Source organism: Elgaria multicarinata, chromosome 2 (genome assembly GCF_023053635.1).
Source record: "Elgaria multicarinata webbii isolate HBS135686 ecotype San Diego chromosome 2, rElgMul1.1.pri, whole genome shotgun sequence".
Classification (NCBI taxonomy): Eukaryota; Metazoa; Chordata; class Lepidosauria; order Squamata; family Anguidae; genus Elgaria; species Elgaria multicarinata.
Genome location: NC_086172.1, coordinates 175275956 through 175291215, shown reverse-complemented (window position 1 = coordinate 175291215; position 15260 = coordinate 175275956). Strand labels below are relative to the sequence as shown.

General features: G+C 44.8%; 1 protein-coding gene across 1 annotated transcript in view; it reads left to right on the top strand.

Annotated features, from left to right (window-relative positions):
- Positions 1-15260, top strand: part of KIAA0586 (KIAA0586 ortholog) — a 110088-nt gene that overhangs the window by 35701 nt on the left and 59127 nt on the right. Inside the window, 6 exon segments of the mRNA XM_063118232.1 lie at positions 641-837; positions 3288-3375; positions 5097-5194; positions 9359-9552; positions 11015-11133; positions 12772-12962. Coding sequence (XP_062974302.1) covers positions 641-837; positions 3288-3375; positions 5097-5194; positions 9359-9552; positions 11015-11133; positions 12772-12962 — 887 coding nt within the window.

Here is a 15260-nt window from a genome sequence, read left to right as displayed (position 1 = left end):
TAGGGAAAAAGGACTCTAAGGGGAGACATGATATACAAAATTATGCATGGGATGGAGAATGTGGACAGGGAGACCTTTTTCTCCCTCTCTCAAAATACTAGAACCCGGAGCCATCCCATGAAGCTGATTGGTGGGAGATTCAGGACAGATAAAAGGAAGGACTTCTTCACACAGCGCAGCGTTAAATTATGGAACTCACTACCACAGGATGTAGTGATGGCCGCCAATCTGGATAGCTTTAAAAGGGGGTTGGCTAAACTCCTGGAGGAGAAGGCTATCCATGGCTACTAGCCCTGATAGTTGTGCGATATCTCCAGTATTCAAGGCAGTAAGCCTGTGTGCACCATTTGCTGGGGAACATGGGTGGGAGGGTGCTGTTGCACCATGTCCTGCTTTGTTGGTCCCTGGCTGACGGCTGAACAGAGTGCTGGACTAGATGGACCCTCGGCCTGATCCAGTAGGGCTTGTCTTATGTTCTTATTGGTCTGGGATTGGCAGTGTCTAACTTAGTACCAAACCTATCCTTTCATCCAAATCATCATGTTTGTTCAATGTTCTTTTTACTTAGAATTGGTGTCCTGATCCAGGATTTATTACATTTGGCCTTCCTCGGCTTCCTTTTCTTTTGAACTTTGATTAGGTCAAAAACAGATCAACAGGATCTCACCTCAGCCTTCAAGAATAAGTATAGGTGAATTCCGTCCCGTTACTGTGACCACTTCCGTTCCTCCTCCTCCTCCTCCTCCTCCAAAGCCGCAGCCTCGGGTGAAGAAGCCCAACATTGCAGTAATAGAGATGAAATCGGAGAAAAGGGACCCTCCCAAATTGACTATGCAGGTACAGAACAAGAATGGGAAAAGTCGGATTAATAAATTTAACCCAGACACGATTCCATCTTTTCTGTTGAGTTATTTGAACTTCCAGCAATTTGAGATTTGTTACCTCTTTCATGGGGGAAATGTATGCCCCATAGACTTGGTGCTGGTGGCTCCTCAAGGGACAGACGGAACTGTTGCTTGCTGATAATCCAGTATGCAAAAGAAACAAAAGGTTCTAGCCCACATAACCGCAGGGTGAAAATATGACAATAAAAATTGCTAGAGAATCAGTGCCTTAAAGAATATTAGGAATACCCACAACTTTCACACCAGGAGCCCGTCTACACTTGTCTAGATGAAACGTAACAAGTTGGCAGAGATGATGACGTCAGCAGTCACGTGATGCTGTTGTTGTTACGTTTCTTCTGACTTTTAAAACCGTTCCACTTTCTGTTAAAATCGTTTTAAAACTAACAATGTGCCCCAACCTTTCGTTGTATTCAATGCCGTCTTTCAAAGTCATGTCTCGTGACCATGGTCTTTGCTTCCTGATTAGGACAAGTGAGGGCTTTTCTAGACGAGGGGAGGGAGAGTTGGCACAACGCGACGAGGGGGAGGGGGAGGGAGGGCGGTGAAAGAGGGGACAGAGGCTTAATTTTTTTAAAAAACCGCTTATCTTTCGGGGCGCACGTGGCCCCTTTAAGACGCTGCAGGGCTTCCCTCGTCCCTACGCGTCGCCCCGCCTCCCTGCCGGCTTATCCCGGCAGGTCTAGCTCAGAGTCACCGGAAGAAGGAGGTTTACTTCAGAGCCGGTATGAGCATAATGAAGAACGTTCTAAAGAAGAGTGTGCCGGGGTAAAACGATAGAAGAAAAGGTATTTCGATTGACTGGGCTCAAGTTGCATTTTGTAACGTAGCAAGGGAGGACGCAACAATGCACTTAAACAACGGTGTAATGAATAGTGTCGATCCTGCCCAGCTCTAGTTTGGCTCTGCCATGTTTTATTAAAACGGCGTTCGAGGCGTAGGGCTCCCGCCATAGGAATAGTGTTGCTGACCCATTGACCACAAGCGCTTGCAACCCTACTAACTATCACTTGCATGGTCCGTTAAACAGAAACAGCTGTGACCCAGGAGCCCAGTCCCTTGGAGGGCTGGCTTTTGAGTGTGCTTTCCTGGAATATCAAGTTGCTTGCTGGCAGGCCTCATTTTTATAAGAGATGAAGTTTGTTGTATTTAACGGCCTCCTCCACTAGGAGTCTCTGTTTAGAAGACCGGAACAATACTTGGCTTACATTGGAATACTTTTACTTTTGTCATTGTTCGCCATTCTGGAAACCGTTTAGTAAAACGAAAAACACTGAAATGTTTCAGGTTTTACAAAAATGTCCTCCGAAAAGGGAAAACATATGTAATTTGGGCCTTGGCCTTCAGATTGCTTTCCTGTCCCAGCTTGATGGAAGTTCCATCCAGGTTCTGACATAGCGAAACGTTTTTTTTCCATTGGCATTGGCCTAATGGTTTGTTAAGATCGATGTCCTGTCGTTGCTGCCGTTTCAGCTTCTCTTGTCAGCAGTTGGCAGAGTGCTGTCGGAAAGGTTGTTGCTCCTTCTCCCGAATGAGAATAGATGTAGTTGCTGGTTTGATAAACAGGTAGTTAGAGGATTCCTGCCTTCAGTTTCTCTGCCCACCCCCCATGCCCCCCTGAAATGCAGGCCTGCTTAGGAGATGATGTTCCCAGCGAGTCTTTCCTGGCTGTTGCATTCTCTGCAAACTGTGGTCCATCTGTGGCCTAGGTGCATTTGAGGCCAAGGAGTGCATTTGAGAAGCAGCTCTTTCCCTCCTGATCAGTGGTGCCAGGTCTCGCAGGGTCAAAGTGCCAGGACATTTTGATGAGCTGGGATGATGACATCATCTACCTAGGGTGACCATATGGAAAAAGAGGACAGGGCTCCTGTATCTTTAACAGCTATATTTTTAAAAAAGGGAACTGCAAAAGGTGTTGTATGTATGCAGCACCTGGTGAAATTCCCTCTTCATCACAGCAGTTAAAGCTGCAGGAGCCCTGCCCTCTTTTGTGTCTGGTCATGCTAGGCAGGGCTCCTGCAGCTTTAACTGTTGTGATGAAGAGGGAATTTCACCAGGTGCTGCATGCCTACAAATGTCACCTGCTGAAATTCCCTTTTCTGTGCAAAAGAGAGCCCTGTCCACCCCTCCATCTACCCCTCCATCTACCACTCTTCTCCTGTTCCCCCTGAGCTGAGCTGCAATCCTCTTAGCAGCTGGGTGGAAATGGATGACCCCAGTCACAGTATATTGTTGTGAGCTATCCCTTTTGCAATGCTAAATACTATTGAATGAGCAATTAAGACCCATTGGCTTTGCCAAATACCTGCTCCTGGCAGAGATGAAAATTGCTAGAACTGTGGATGATGATGAGAAATTGGTTTAAATTGGTTTTCTTTGCAGGTGTTGCCAAACGTAGATATTGACAGTATTTCAAGCAACAGCGCAAGTGTAAGCCAGATTCCTGTAACACCCCTTCCGACAAAGGCAGGTATCTCAATTCCCTTCTGTGGGTTTCTGATCCTTAACATGTTGGATCAGTGCCAGGTCATATCCTGGTGGGGTTCCTTGATCAAAGAAAGCGGATCTGGGAACGGAGCCTCCAAAGGAGAAAGATTAAGGAGGGTCCATATCATTGATAAGCTGAAACCTGATACCCGTGTAAAGGATGAGATGAAACAAGCCATGATGTCTATTAATGCGGCTTGATTGCCTCTGGAATACAAGTGTGGACGGTTAATCCCTGTTCCCTCATTGAGGTTGGGCTTGGATCCCAATTGGTTCCGGCTCAGCTTATAAGTGGCATCGTAGCAGACTCTTATTTGTGACTGAAGCTGGTGTTTTATACCGAAAAGTTTCACATTTTTAAAAATCCGGTATAGCACTCCAAACAAAACAAATGACCACTAGTAGCTTATCCAATTTATACATTTTAATATATATTTAATTCTAAAAAAAAAAATCTAAAATGTTTATATCTTTTAAATTTTAAAACATATGTTTTAATTTTTTTTTAAAGATATATAAAAAATAAATGCTACTTTTTAAAGGATTTTTTACGTTAAAATGTATAAACTGGATACGCTACTAGTGGTCATTTTATTTATTTTTTATTTTATTTAAGGATTTTTATGCCGCCATTCAGCCAAAAAAGGCCCTCACGGCGGCTTACAAAAGTATTTCTTGACAGTCCCTGCCCACAGGCTTACAATCTAAAAGACATGACACAAAAGGAAAGGCGATTGGGAGGGAGGAGGAGGAGGGGGGAAAGGAAAGCAAATTCAGGCACTACAATCTTAGTTGGAAAGTTCAGCAGTTACAGGTGACAGCAGGAGGGAGGGGGCTCTCTGCTGGAGCTGGACCCAGGCACGGTGGAGAGGTGCCTGGCTGCTGCTTCCTCCCTCACTGGTGGCCTCTGCAGACATTTGTTTTGTTTGGGGTGCTGTACCAAAAGCATTACATCATCTGTGGGAAGGCTGTTGTTGGAGGAAAGAATGTCATGTCAGAGGATTGCTGCACATGTGACTAATTCCTTGCATGGAAAAGCAATTGTGTATAGATTTCAAGGACCACTGAACACACTGAATGTAGTTTAAGGACCGCTGGACACAGCGGGCCTTACTTTTGAGCACCAGGGCTATCAAATCCTACGCACCTTGACTCAAAATCTTACGCCCCTTCCCAAATGTTAAATATTTTTACATGCCGTTCAATCCCGCTTTCCGGGGAATGAGTCCCATTGACCTCCAAAGGACGCTCCCCTGAGTAAGCATAACGTGGGATTGCGCTGTTAGTGCCAGGTAAGTCTGCATCTGTGATTGTGATTTGAAATAGGCACAGGCTCCTTCTAGCATTTCCTTGCCATTTGGCCCGACTGTTTACATCTGTTCCCCTGTATTCCCCCGTGGCACATCGCTGCTAACTGAAGATAGCAATTCATGTATCTGATGTAGCACCTTGTCCACAAACTTACACCACAACAGTGAATATGTTACTCTTTAAGGATCCTAAAGTCGCTTTGTTAGGTTGTAGGGTTTTTTCTTTCTTTCTGCAACACATGAAGCATCTGTGGAAGCCATGAAATAGGCAGCGATACAAGCTCCTGCATCCCACTTAGAAATTTCCGTGTAGCAAAAACTTGCTTACGTAGCCAGAAAGCTGCTGTAGTCTTTTAACATCTTTTCTGGAGCTAAGTCTCAAGGCTTACTTAAGATGTCTCTTTATAGGCCACTCCAGAAAGCAGTCTGCTCCAGGATGAAGAACTGAAGCTTCCTGGCACTGACTTTGCCGATGTTACTGACGTCAGTCAGGTGGGTTTTCCGATTTTATTTACTTATTGCATTTTTATACCGCCCAATGGCCGAACATCTCTGGGCGATAGCCTCTCTCACGCAGTGGAGAAAAATGGCTCCCATTTTTAAAGACCACCGTTGTTGCCCATCAAATCCTCCGCTTAGTAGGCTGATTTCATGAATGTTTAATTCATAAGTGGCAAAATGACTTCTAAAGAAGCAAACTCATCAAATTGCATTTGCAAAAATTCAGCCCTCGCTGTTGCAGTCGGTGGCAACACTCTCATTGATTTTTGCAGTGGTTCTGACTTTCACTTGACGTTTCCCTTATAAAAGCATGCTATTGAAGGCTTCCCTGCAGCGCTGTAAACCCACAGGTGAGTGCTGTGTGGCTGCAGAGGTTAATAGGCATTATGGAGTACGCATAGATTACTGTGTACAGTTCTGGTCACCATACCGAAAAAAGGATATTATAGAGCTGGAAAAAGTGCAGAAAAGGGCAACTGAAATGATGAAGGGGCATCTCCCCTACGAGGGAAGGTTACACTAACTGGGATTGTTTAGCTTGGAGAAGAGGAGGCTAAGGGGAGACATAATAGAGGTGTACAAAGTTGTGTATGGTATGGAGAATGTGGATAGGGAGACATTTTTCTCCCTCTCACAAAATACTAGAATCTGGAGTCATCCCATGAAACTGATTGGTGGGAGATCCAGGACAGATAAAAGGAAGGACTTCTTCACACAGTGCATAGTTAAGTTATGGAACTCACTACCACAAGATGTACTGATGGCCACCAATCTGGATGGCTTTAAAAGGGGGGTGGATAAATTCCTGGAAGAGAAGGCTATCCATGGCTACTAGCTCTGATGGTTGTGTGTTACCTCCAGTGTCCAAGACTATAAGCCTGTGTGCACCAGTTGCTGGGGAATGTGGGCGGGAGGGTGCTGTTGCACCATGTCCTGCTTGTTCATCCCTGACCGATGGCTGGTTGGCCACTGTGTGAACTGAGTGCTGGACTAGATGGACCCTTGGTCTGATCCAGCATCAGGGCTCTTCTTAGGTTCTTATGGGGGAGGGGTTTTTCCCCTAGTGCTACCACCACCTATGGGGAAACTGCTCCTTCACCGGGCAATCCGTCTTATGGGGTTTCTTACTTTCTTTAGTGAATCCTTATATTCCAGGCTCTAAGGAACTCTCTGCCACCATGACCCAGAGCCCCCTAAGCTGACCCAGTACCCAGAGGAGGAAGGTTAGCCCTGCTGAGCCCCATCCAATCCCCTGTTTTTCCTTCCCTGTTGTCTGCTCTTTACTGTCCTTAAGCTTGACCCATCATGGTTTTATGGACAAGTATAATTTTGGTAGCTTGCACTTTGTAAAACTGGCATTTTCATATTTGATTTCGTTTTCCAGAGATATCCTCCTTCGAGTGTGTTGGTTAGTTTAGTTCTGGATCACCTGTTAATGAAACTGCTTATATAATCCTGGTATTTCAAAACAGAATTTCGGCTGGAAAGCTGTCTAAATGCATTTCATTACTGAAAGGACAACAGCTATAGCAGCAGCCGGTTAAAAATGCCCTTTGCAGCTGTTAAGTGCTTTTGGTGTGGATTTTTTTGCAGTTCAGTTTCTTTTTTCTTTCTTTTTTCAATTCAGAAAAAAAAGCTTGCAGTATTTCCCACACTTCTACAAAGTGGGTAATCATGTCAAAAGCAAGAATTCTCCTCCTTACAGAGAATGTTTCCTTTTTGTTAAAAAGTAAAACGAAACCGCATAGGCTTTTATTTCCAGCTTATGTGAAGAAAGCGTATGAAGCAGCAATTAAAGACAACAGAGCATGCATTTTTAAGATGTGAGCAAGTCCCGTCCCCCCCCGGCCGCCCTTTTCCCCATCTTCTCAGGAATTGCTTTTATCATACATCCTTGGCAATTTTGGCTACGTGTCCAACCACAAAGCCTTCAAAAACAATTCTAAGCCTAACATATGTTTGGCTAGGGTTAGCACAGATGATAAGCTGGAAGATGTGCGAGAGTCAACTTTAATCTGAAAGCAAATATATATTAATATTCCAAAATGGAGAAATAGTCAAGACATCAAAAGAAAATCCTCTTAACAGCTTTGCTGAAAGCACAGTCCTACAAAGAAATGTCTATAAAATGTCTGGCAGAACATTCACTTTTTGTTAGGAAAACTATGTGAGCTAAGAGTATTATTCGCTTCCTCCACTGTTAAGTAGTTTCTGTTTTGTTTAACGCCCTCCCATCAGCCTGGCTGGCGATTCTTCTTTGCACCATTTTTGGTCTTCTTTTGATTTCACTGGCTCTTGCCCTTCCTTGCCCTTGGCGCTCTTTAATTTGACTGGCTGTGGTGGCCCATGTGATTTTGTTCTCGGTTTGTCATCTATAAAGCGGGAATAGTAATAACCTACCATCACGAGGCTTGTGGCGAGGGCATGTGTGTCGTGGAAATGTTCTTCTTCGTGGTCTCTGTACAGTCAAACACATGCACTCTAGGCCTGGGCGAAGAAGACTTAGGAAAACGTGTGAGAGCCAGTGTGGTGTAGTGGCTAAAGTGTCGGACTGGGAGTCGGGAGATCCGGGTTCTAGTCCCCACATGACCATGGAAACCCACTGGGTGAATTTGGGCCAGTCGCAGCCTCTCAGCCCAACCTACCTCACAGGGTTGTTGTGAGGATAAAATGGAGAGGAGGAGGATTATGTACGCTTCTTTGGGTTCCTTAGAGGAAAAAAGGCAGGATATAAATGCAATAATAATAAATAAAATAAAACTTTTAGAGACTAATAGAGCCTGCAGTGGTGGTGGCTGCGGCTGCCCTGTGTGTATCACCTCCTCCCCCGACACACATTTTTGTGATCATCCCTGGTTCCAAACCTAGGTTTATGCTGTTTCAAGTGTATTTTTTATTTTTATTTTATTTAAGACATTTCTTGGCCGCCTCTCAGGGCAGAAGCCCTCACAAAGCAGCTTACAACAATAAAATACATTAAAACAGTTAAAATATTAAAAGCAATAAAACCACGTTCACGATAAAATAGCAATTAACAACAGTAAAACCAACAATAAAACCAGCAAGAACAACCCTCATCATGGGAAGGCCATGGTAAAACAAAAGATTTTAAGGCCTTCTTAAAAGCCTGCAAGGATGGTGCACGATGGACCTCCAGTAGGAGTTTGTTCCAGAGGTTTGGGGTCACTGTGGAAGAGGCCCTCTTGTTAGATCAATGTTCTTTTCACCCAAGGACGAAATCCAAACAGCCCTTAAGCACGACTCCACCATTCCAGCGACAGAGCGTTCAAAAGCGCTTTATTGATTAGTAATCAAGGCCTGGTCTCTTCAAAGGGAGCAATCAGACAAAAGACATAGGGAATACGGTACAGTATTTGAGCTTTCAAGGGGCAGGGCCCAGTAGCAGCATTAACCAATCAGAACATAACACTGGGGCATAGCTAATTATGCTAAACAGTTCTGTAAACAATACCTTTGGCCTGACAGTAAGTAACAGAAGTTAACTTCGACACAGCAGCACTTGGAGTAAAACAGGAGCCAGGGTTCTTGTTTATATTAGCTAAGAAGGATACAAGGATGCACACAAGGAGACATTCTCATACAGGGCATCATGACATTTTGCTTGGTATGCAATGGAGATTTTACAGTTTCCTGTTAAAAATGGAGGTGGTTATGCTAACACTCTCACGTGTGGACACACACCTAAGTGCTCTTACAGGTGGGCAAATGAAAAGAGCCCCTCTTTCTTGTTGAGTGCATTCTCAAGATACGGTGTTCTCAAGCGCTTAGCAAAGATCTTAGGGCTGCTGGCAACAGGAAGCTGGACTAAGTCATGAAGTGGAGCTAGAGGGGCTTTGCAGGGAGAGAAATCATCGGGTTATGGGGGCCCCACACCACAGAGCTGCTTATGGGGGCCCAGGCCACAGAGCTGCCTACAGTGATGTAGCTGTGCCTTGTGATGCAGGAGGACTTTTGTATGCTTGCTTTCAGTTTGCACAATGTCCTGTGACGTGCAAGGTTCAGATTTCTTTTGTGACAGGCGTTTTAAACGCTGAACCCTGAATATGATGGAACTTTGTCGCTCATGGAGATCTCGGGAAAATGTGCTTGGCTGAACTGTGATGAAATAGTCTTTGTTGCCCTTAGGATGGAGAGGGAGAGGATGATGATGATGGAATCCCAGATTTCTCAGAGCCAATCCTAGAGTTCAACAGGCGAGGAGAAGCGGAGTCTCCCAAATATAACGGCCCTCCGTTTCCACCAGCTGCTCCTGCTCCTCGGCTGTCAACAGACATTCTGGATGAGATTATAGAGAAACGAGAGACCCTGGAGAACAAGCTGGTCGGTTGGTGAGTTCTCCGAGCAGTGATTGTGAAACAGTGACGAACTGCACTTCACCGCCCCTTCACTTTGTCACACCAGTCAGTTTTTCCTCCCCCTCCCCATTTCTATGAATATATCAATGTACATAAGAACATCAGAAGTGCCCTGATGCTGGATCAGACCAAGGGTCCATCTAGTCTAGCACTCTGTTCACACAGTGGCCAACCAGCCATTGGCCAGGGATGAACAAGCAGGACATGTTATGGTGCAACTGCACCCTCCCACCCATGTTCCCCAGCAACTGGTGCACCCAGGCTTACTGCCTCGAATACTGGAGATAGCACACCACCATCAGGGCTAGTAGCCATTGATGGCCTTCGCCTCCAGGAATTTATCCAACCCCCTTTTAAAGCCATCCAGATTGGTGCCCATCAGTATATCTTGTGGTAGTGAGTTCCATAATTTAACTATGCACTGTGTGAAGAAGTCCTTCCCTTTATTTGTCCTGGATCTCCCACCCATCAGTTTCATGTACCCATTGGGTTCTGGTGCTTTGAGAGAGGGAGAAAAAGGTCTCCCTGTCCGCATTCTCCACACCGTGCATAATTTTGTACACCTCTATCATGTCTCCCCTTCGCCTCCTTTTCTCCAAGCGAAACAATCCCAGTTAATGTAACCTTCCCTCGTAGGTTACATAGCTTTTCACAGAAATACACATGCAAAGCAGACCTTGCCCTGAGGTGTCAGCAGCCCACGTTTCCTCTGTAGTGGATACAACAGAGCAAGGGAAGAAGGACTGGGGATGTGCAAAAGCAGGGGATGTCCAAATGCAGCGACAACACTTACTCCTAGTTTCAGTGAGGCACTCCTGTGAAGCCAAAATCTTTGCAAAGGAATTGGTTCTGTGGGATTTGAAGGTGGCGCCCTGCCGGAAATCTGGGATGGTGATCCAGGCATCACGGGAGAATGCAAACCGTTGTTTAAAGGAGACTTTGGGGCAATTACTATGGTTACAAGCAGGGGGATAAGGAGAGAAAGGTAGGTTAGGCCAAAGCTTTAAGGAATTTGAAAGGTAAAGGCAAGGATAGGAAAAGCCCATGAACAAAAGCTTCTTAATTCTCCCCATAGAATCATAGAATAGCAGAGTTGGAAGGGGCCTACAAGGCCATCGAGTCCAACCCCTTGTTCAATGCAGGAATCCACGCTAAAGCATCCCTGACAGATGTTTGTCCAGCTGCCTCTTGAAGGCCTCTAGGGTGGGAGAGCCCACCACTTCTCTAGGTAACTGGTTCTATTGTCGTACTGCTCTAACAGTCAGGAAGTTTTTCCTGATGTCCAGCCAGAATCCGGCTTCCTGTAACTTGAGCTCATAATTCCATGTCCTGCACTCTGCGATGATCGAGAAGAGATCCTGTCCCTCTTTTATATTAAGGATGCTGAACAGCATAAAGGCAGATGGATTAAAAATACAAACGGTTACTCCATCAGGGTGGAGCAAGAGGTCATGGCGCGAATCATCAGTGGGATGTATCCGGTCCAGAGAGAGGCAGTGGCCAACATCAGCTCCTCGGAGAGTGAGGACAGCCGAACCGTGTCCTCTGATATTGGTGAGCAAGAGCTGCTGTCTTTTCATCTCCTTGTTCTTTCCAGCCAATTAGAGCCAAGGCTTTCACAGGAAGTGGGCTGAATCCAGGAAGGGGAATGCTCCTTATAGATTGATTTGACAGGGGAGACTTGGCCTGCGCTCAGCCTAAGCCTTTTTGGTCTAAGGGCCAAATGGGCTCTGGGCAAACAAGTCGGCGGCCACAGGCCAACAGATGGCAAGGCCATAGGCATTATTAAACAGGGCCACATTCAAAGTGGATGGGGATCCCACAATGCTGGCACATGCCCCCCAACATGGTTGCCCAGACTCCATTCACAAAACACACCCTCCAGAAAATGCACCCCACACACACACACTGTAATTTTCAAATGCCCCCATTGGCAGCAGTTAGTGAAAAAGACCCTGCTGAGCAGCAGTCCCACCCTCCAAAAATGCCCCTTCATTGGGTGTTGACCTCCAAGGGCCAAAAATGGTCTCAAACCAGGATATATTGGAGAATGTATGAATCTCTCAATCTTGAGTTATTCAAAAGTTAGATTGACATCTACTAGCAGCGGGGAACCTTCCTTATACAACACTTCCCCCCCCCCCCAGTCCTGATTTCTAATTCCTTTGTGATGTTTAAAATACACTGGTAGTGTATGAATGAATCTCTTTAATCTTCCCTTAAAGTTCACTGAAGCTGGCAGCCATCATATCTTTTGGCAGCGAACTCCACAGGTGAATTATGCATTATGTGAACAACTACTTTCAGAACAGACACACACACCATGTACTGCCAATCAATTTCATTGGGTAACACAAAGTTCTAATATTAAAGGAGAGGAAGAATACATTCTCTCTCTCTCTCTCTCTCTCTCTTCCTTCATATAATGCATAATTTACCCTTGTGTAAGTAGCTTTCTTGTATATGCAAAAATTCGAACACCTGAGACTGCTTTTATTATTATTATTATTATTTATTTATTTATTTATTTATTTATTTATTTATTTATTTATATAGCACCATCAATGTACATGGTGCTGTACAGAGTAAAACAATAAAATAGCGAGACCCTGCCGCATAGGCTTACATTCTAATAAAACCATAATAAAACAATAAGGAGGGGAAGAGAAAGCAGACAGGCACAGGGTAGGGTAAACAGTTTAAGAAAGCCATAAAGACTGATCTCTTCTGGCAGGCCTACGCAGATGTTTTTTAACATGTCCAACTGTTATTTTAATATTGTATCAGTTTTATGTTTTTAACCAGTTTTAAGCATTTTTTTGTGATTTTCTATTTAATGTTGTTCCCTGCCTCGATCCAGAGGGAGATATTTTATTCTGTTCTGTTCTGTTCTGTTCTGTTCTGTTCTGTTCTGTTCTAATAGCAGCATCCACTGCAGATAAGCCCTTGGGTGTAGATATCTAGCTCAAACAGAAGGGTGGTGGTTCAAGTTCTGGGGTGTCTGATTTCCCACACAGTTCCCAAGGATCCCCTGGTGCTCTAGAGTGGCTGGCGGGGCGGGGCACTGGGGGCTGCAGAAAATGGGAAAGCATGGGCAAGGTCTGTGACACAAGCACAGGACGGGCCATGATTAAGATCCAGGCCTTAATATCTACAAACCTGAATGTTGTATGTGTTCTGATTTATCTTTAGTTGAAGCGGCAGGGACTGAGGGTTTGCAGTTGTTTGTCGATGCCGGTATCCCAGTGGATTCAGAAATGATTCGTCGTTTTGTGAACGTGGCGCTTGCTGAGACCGTTGCTGTCATGCTGGGTGACAGAGAAGATCAGAAAGCAGCTTGTGCTACAGTCGTTCCTTCAACCAAGACACCGTTGTCAGAAAAGGTGGCTTTTCCTTCTATTCCTGGTTCATTGAATCATAGAATAGGAGAGTTGGAAGGGGCCTATAAAGCCATTGAGTCCAGCCCCCTGCTCAATGCAGGAATCCCCCCTAAAGCATACAAAGATGACTGTCAAGCTGCCTCTTGAAGGCCTCTAATGTGGGAGAGCCCATGGCCTCCCTAGGTCATTGGTTCCATTGTCATACTGCTCTAACAGTCAGGAAGTTTTTTCCTGATGTCCAGCTGGAATCTGGCTTCCTGTAACTTGAGCCCATTCTTCCGTGTCCTGCACTCTGGGAGGATCAAGAAGAGATCCTGGCCCTCCTCTGTGTGACAACCTTTTAAGTATTTGAAGAGTGCTATCATGTCTCCCCTCAGCCTTCTCTTCTCCAGGCTAAACATGACCAGTTCTTTCAGTTTCTTCTCATAGGGCTTTGTTTCCAGACCCCTGATTATCCTTGTCGCCCTCCTCTGAATCCCCTCCTTGTCTGCATCCTTCTTGAATTGTGGAGCACAGAACCGGATGCAATACTCAAGGCTTGAGTAATTAAGGCTTGAGAGAGCTTCTCTGTAAACTTGGAGTTTGTCTCCTGCAATGTGTAGACAATAAAAAAGTCTGAAAGAGAAGCCCTGCCTGGTTTTTTGTGCAGCTATAAATAAATGGGCAAAGACAGTGTAGGCTGTCTAAATTTGGTGCTGACCTGGGCATTGTAAATCCTTGTCTCTTATAGGTGGGAACTAAGTGAGGAAGAGCGAAACCCTACACTCATAGAATCATAGAATAGCAGAGTTGGAAGGGGCCTACAAGGCCATCGAGTCCAACCCCCTGCTCAACTTTCCCGGAGCCATTCATTTCATTACTACTCTTCCTTCCAGGATCATGCTTTATCTTCCTGCCTGTAGTTTTGTGTCAGACGGTAGTCTAACACCATCTACTTGCCCAGAAGGAATTGTTGCCTGCCCTGGGCCCTGATTTAAGCGTTCTCTGTGAGCCAGAATTGTTTTCATATCTATTATTATAAGATATTATTAGATAGTTATTAGAATGTAAGCCTATGCGGCAGGGTCTTGCTATTTATTGTTTTACTCTGTACAGCACCATGTACATTGATGGTGCTATATAAATAAATAAATAAATAAATAAATAATAATAATAATAATAATAATAATTGATTGATATGCTAAATTGTTAAATATTGGGCATCCTTTGACTTTGGGCGTTTGAGAAATTTAATTTCATTATTTATTACAATTATATACCGCCCCATAGCTGAAGCTCTCTGGGCGGTTTACAAAGGTTAAAGCCACTGGTTCACGCACTGGTTATCTCTCGGTTGGACTACTGCAACCTCCTTCTCTCTGGCCTCCCCTCATCTCAGATCAGTCCGCTGGTCTCTGTCCACCACTCTGCCGCTAAGATCATCTTCCTGGCCCGCCGCTCTGACCATGTCACTCCACTTCTGAAATCTCTTCATTGGCTTCCAATTCACTCCAGAATCCAATATAAACTTCTCCTGCTGACCTTCAAAGCTCTTCCCGGTCTAGCTCCTGCCTATCTCTCCTCTCTCATCTCACACTATTGCCCCGCTCGTGCTCTTCGCTCCTCTGATGCCATGCTTCTCGCCTGCCCAAGGGTCTCCACTTCCCTTACTCGGCTTCGTCCTTTTTCCTCTGCTGCCCCTTACGCCTGGAACGCTCTTCCAGAACACTTGAGAACTACAAACTCAATCACAGCTTTTAAAACTCAGCTAAAAACTTTTCTTTTCCCTATAGCTTTTAAACTTTGAGTTTGTTCTGACTCTATACTGTTAGCCTCACCCTACCCGGTGCCTGTTTACACTTCCCCGTGCCTGTTTGCATTCACTTTCCCTCCTTATTGTTTACTACAACTTTATTAGATTGTAAGCCTATGCGGCAGGGTCTTGCTATTTACTGTGTAATCTGTACAGCACCATGTACATCGATGGTGCTATATAAATAAATAATAATAATAATAAGTTTTCAAGAGAGGGAGCATTTTTTGGACTCACAGAAAAACATCTCGCTTTGTTTGTCCAAAGACTGCTCCCTCTCCTCCAAAAACTGTGTGCTTCAAATTAGCAGAGCTTGGAAATCTTGGCTGTTGCTTGAGGCTAACTTGGACATTTTTTAATTTTATTTTGGATGTAGCTCTTGCAAGGGGAAAAAACTTAAAAGATAATAAATCTAATTAACCAGGACTCTCCTGCTTATTAGAGACAGGCCCTTTACTTCCTGTCTATATCTGGCTTGGATTCAGAGAGTTGATCTGTCTTTAGTGTTT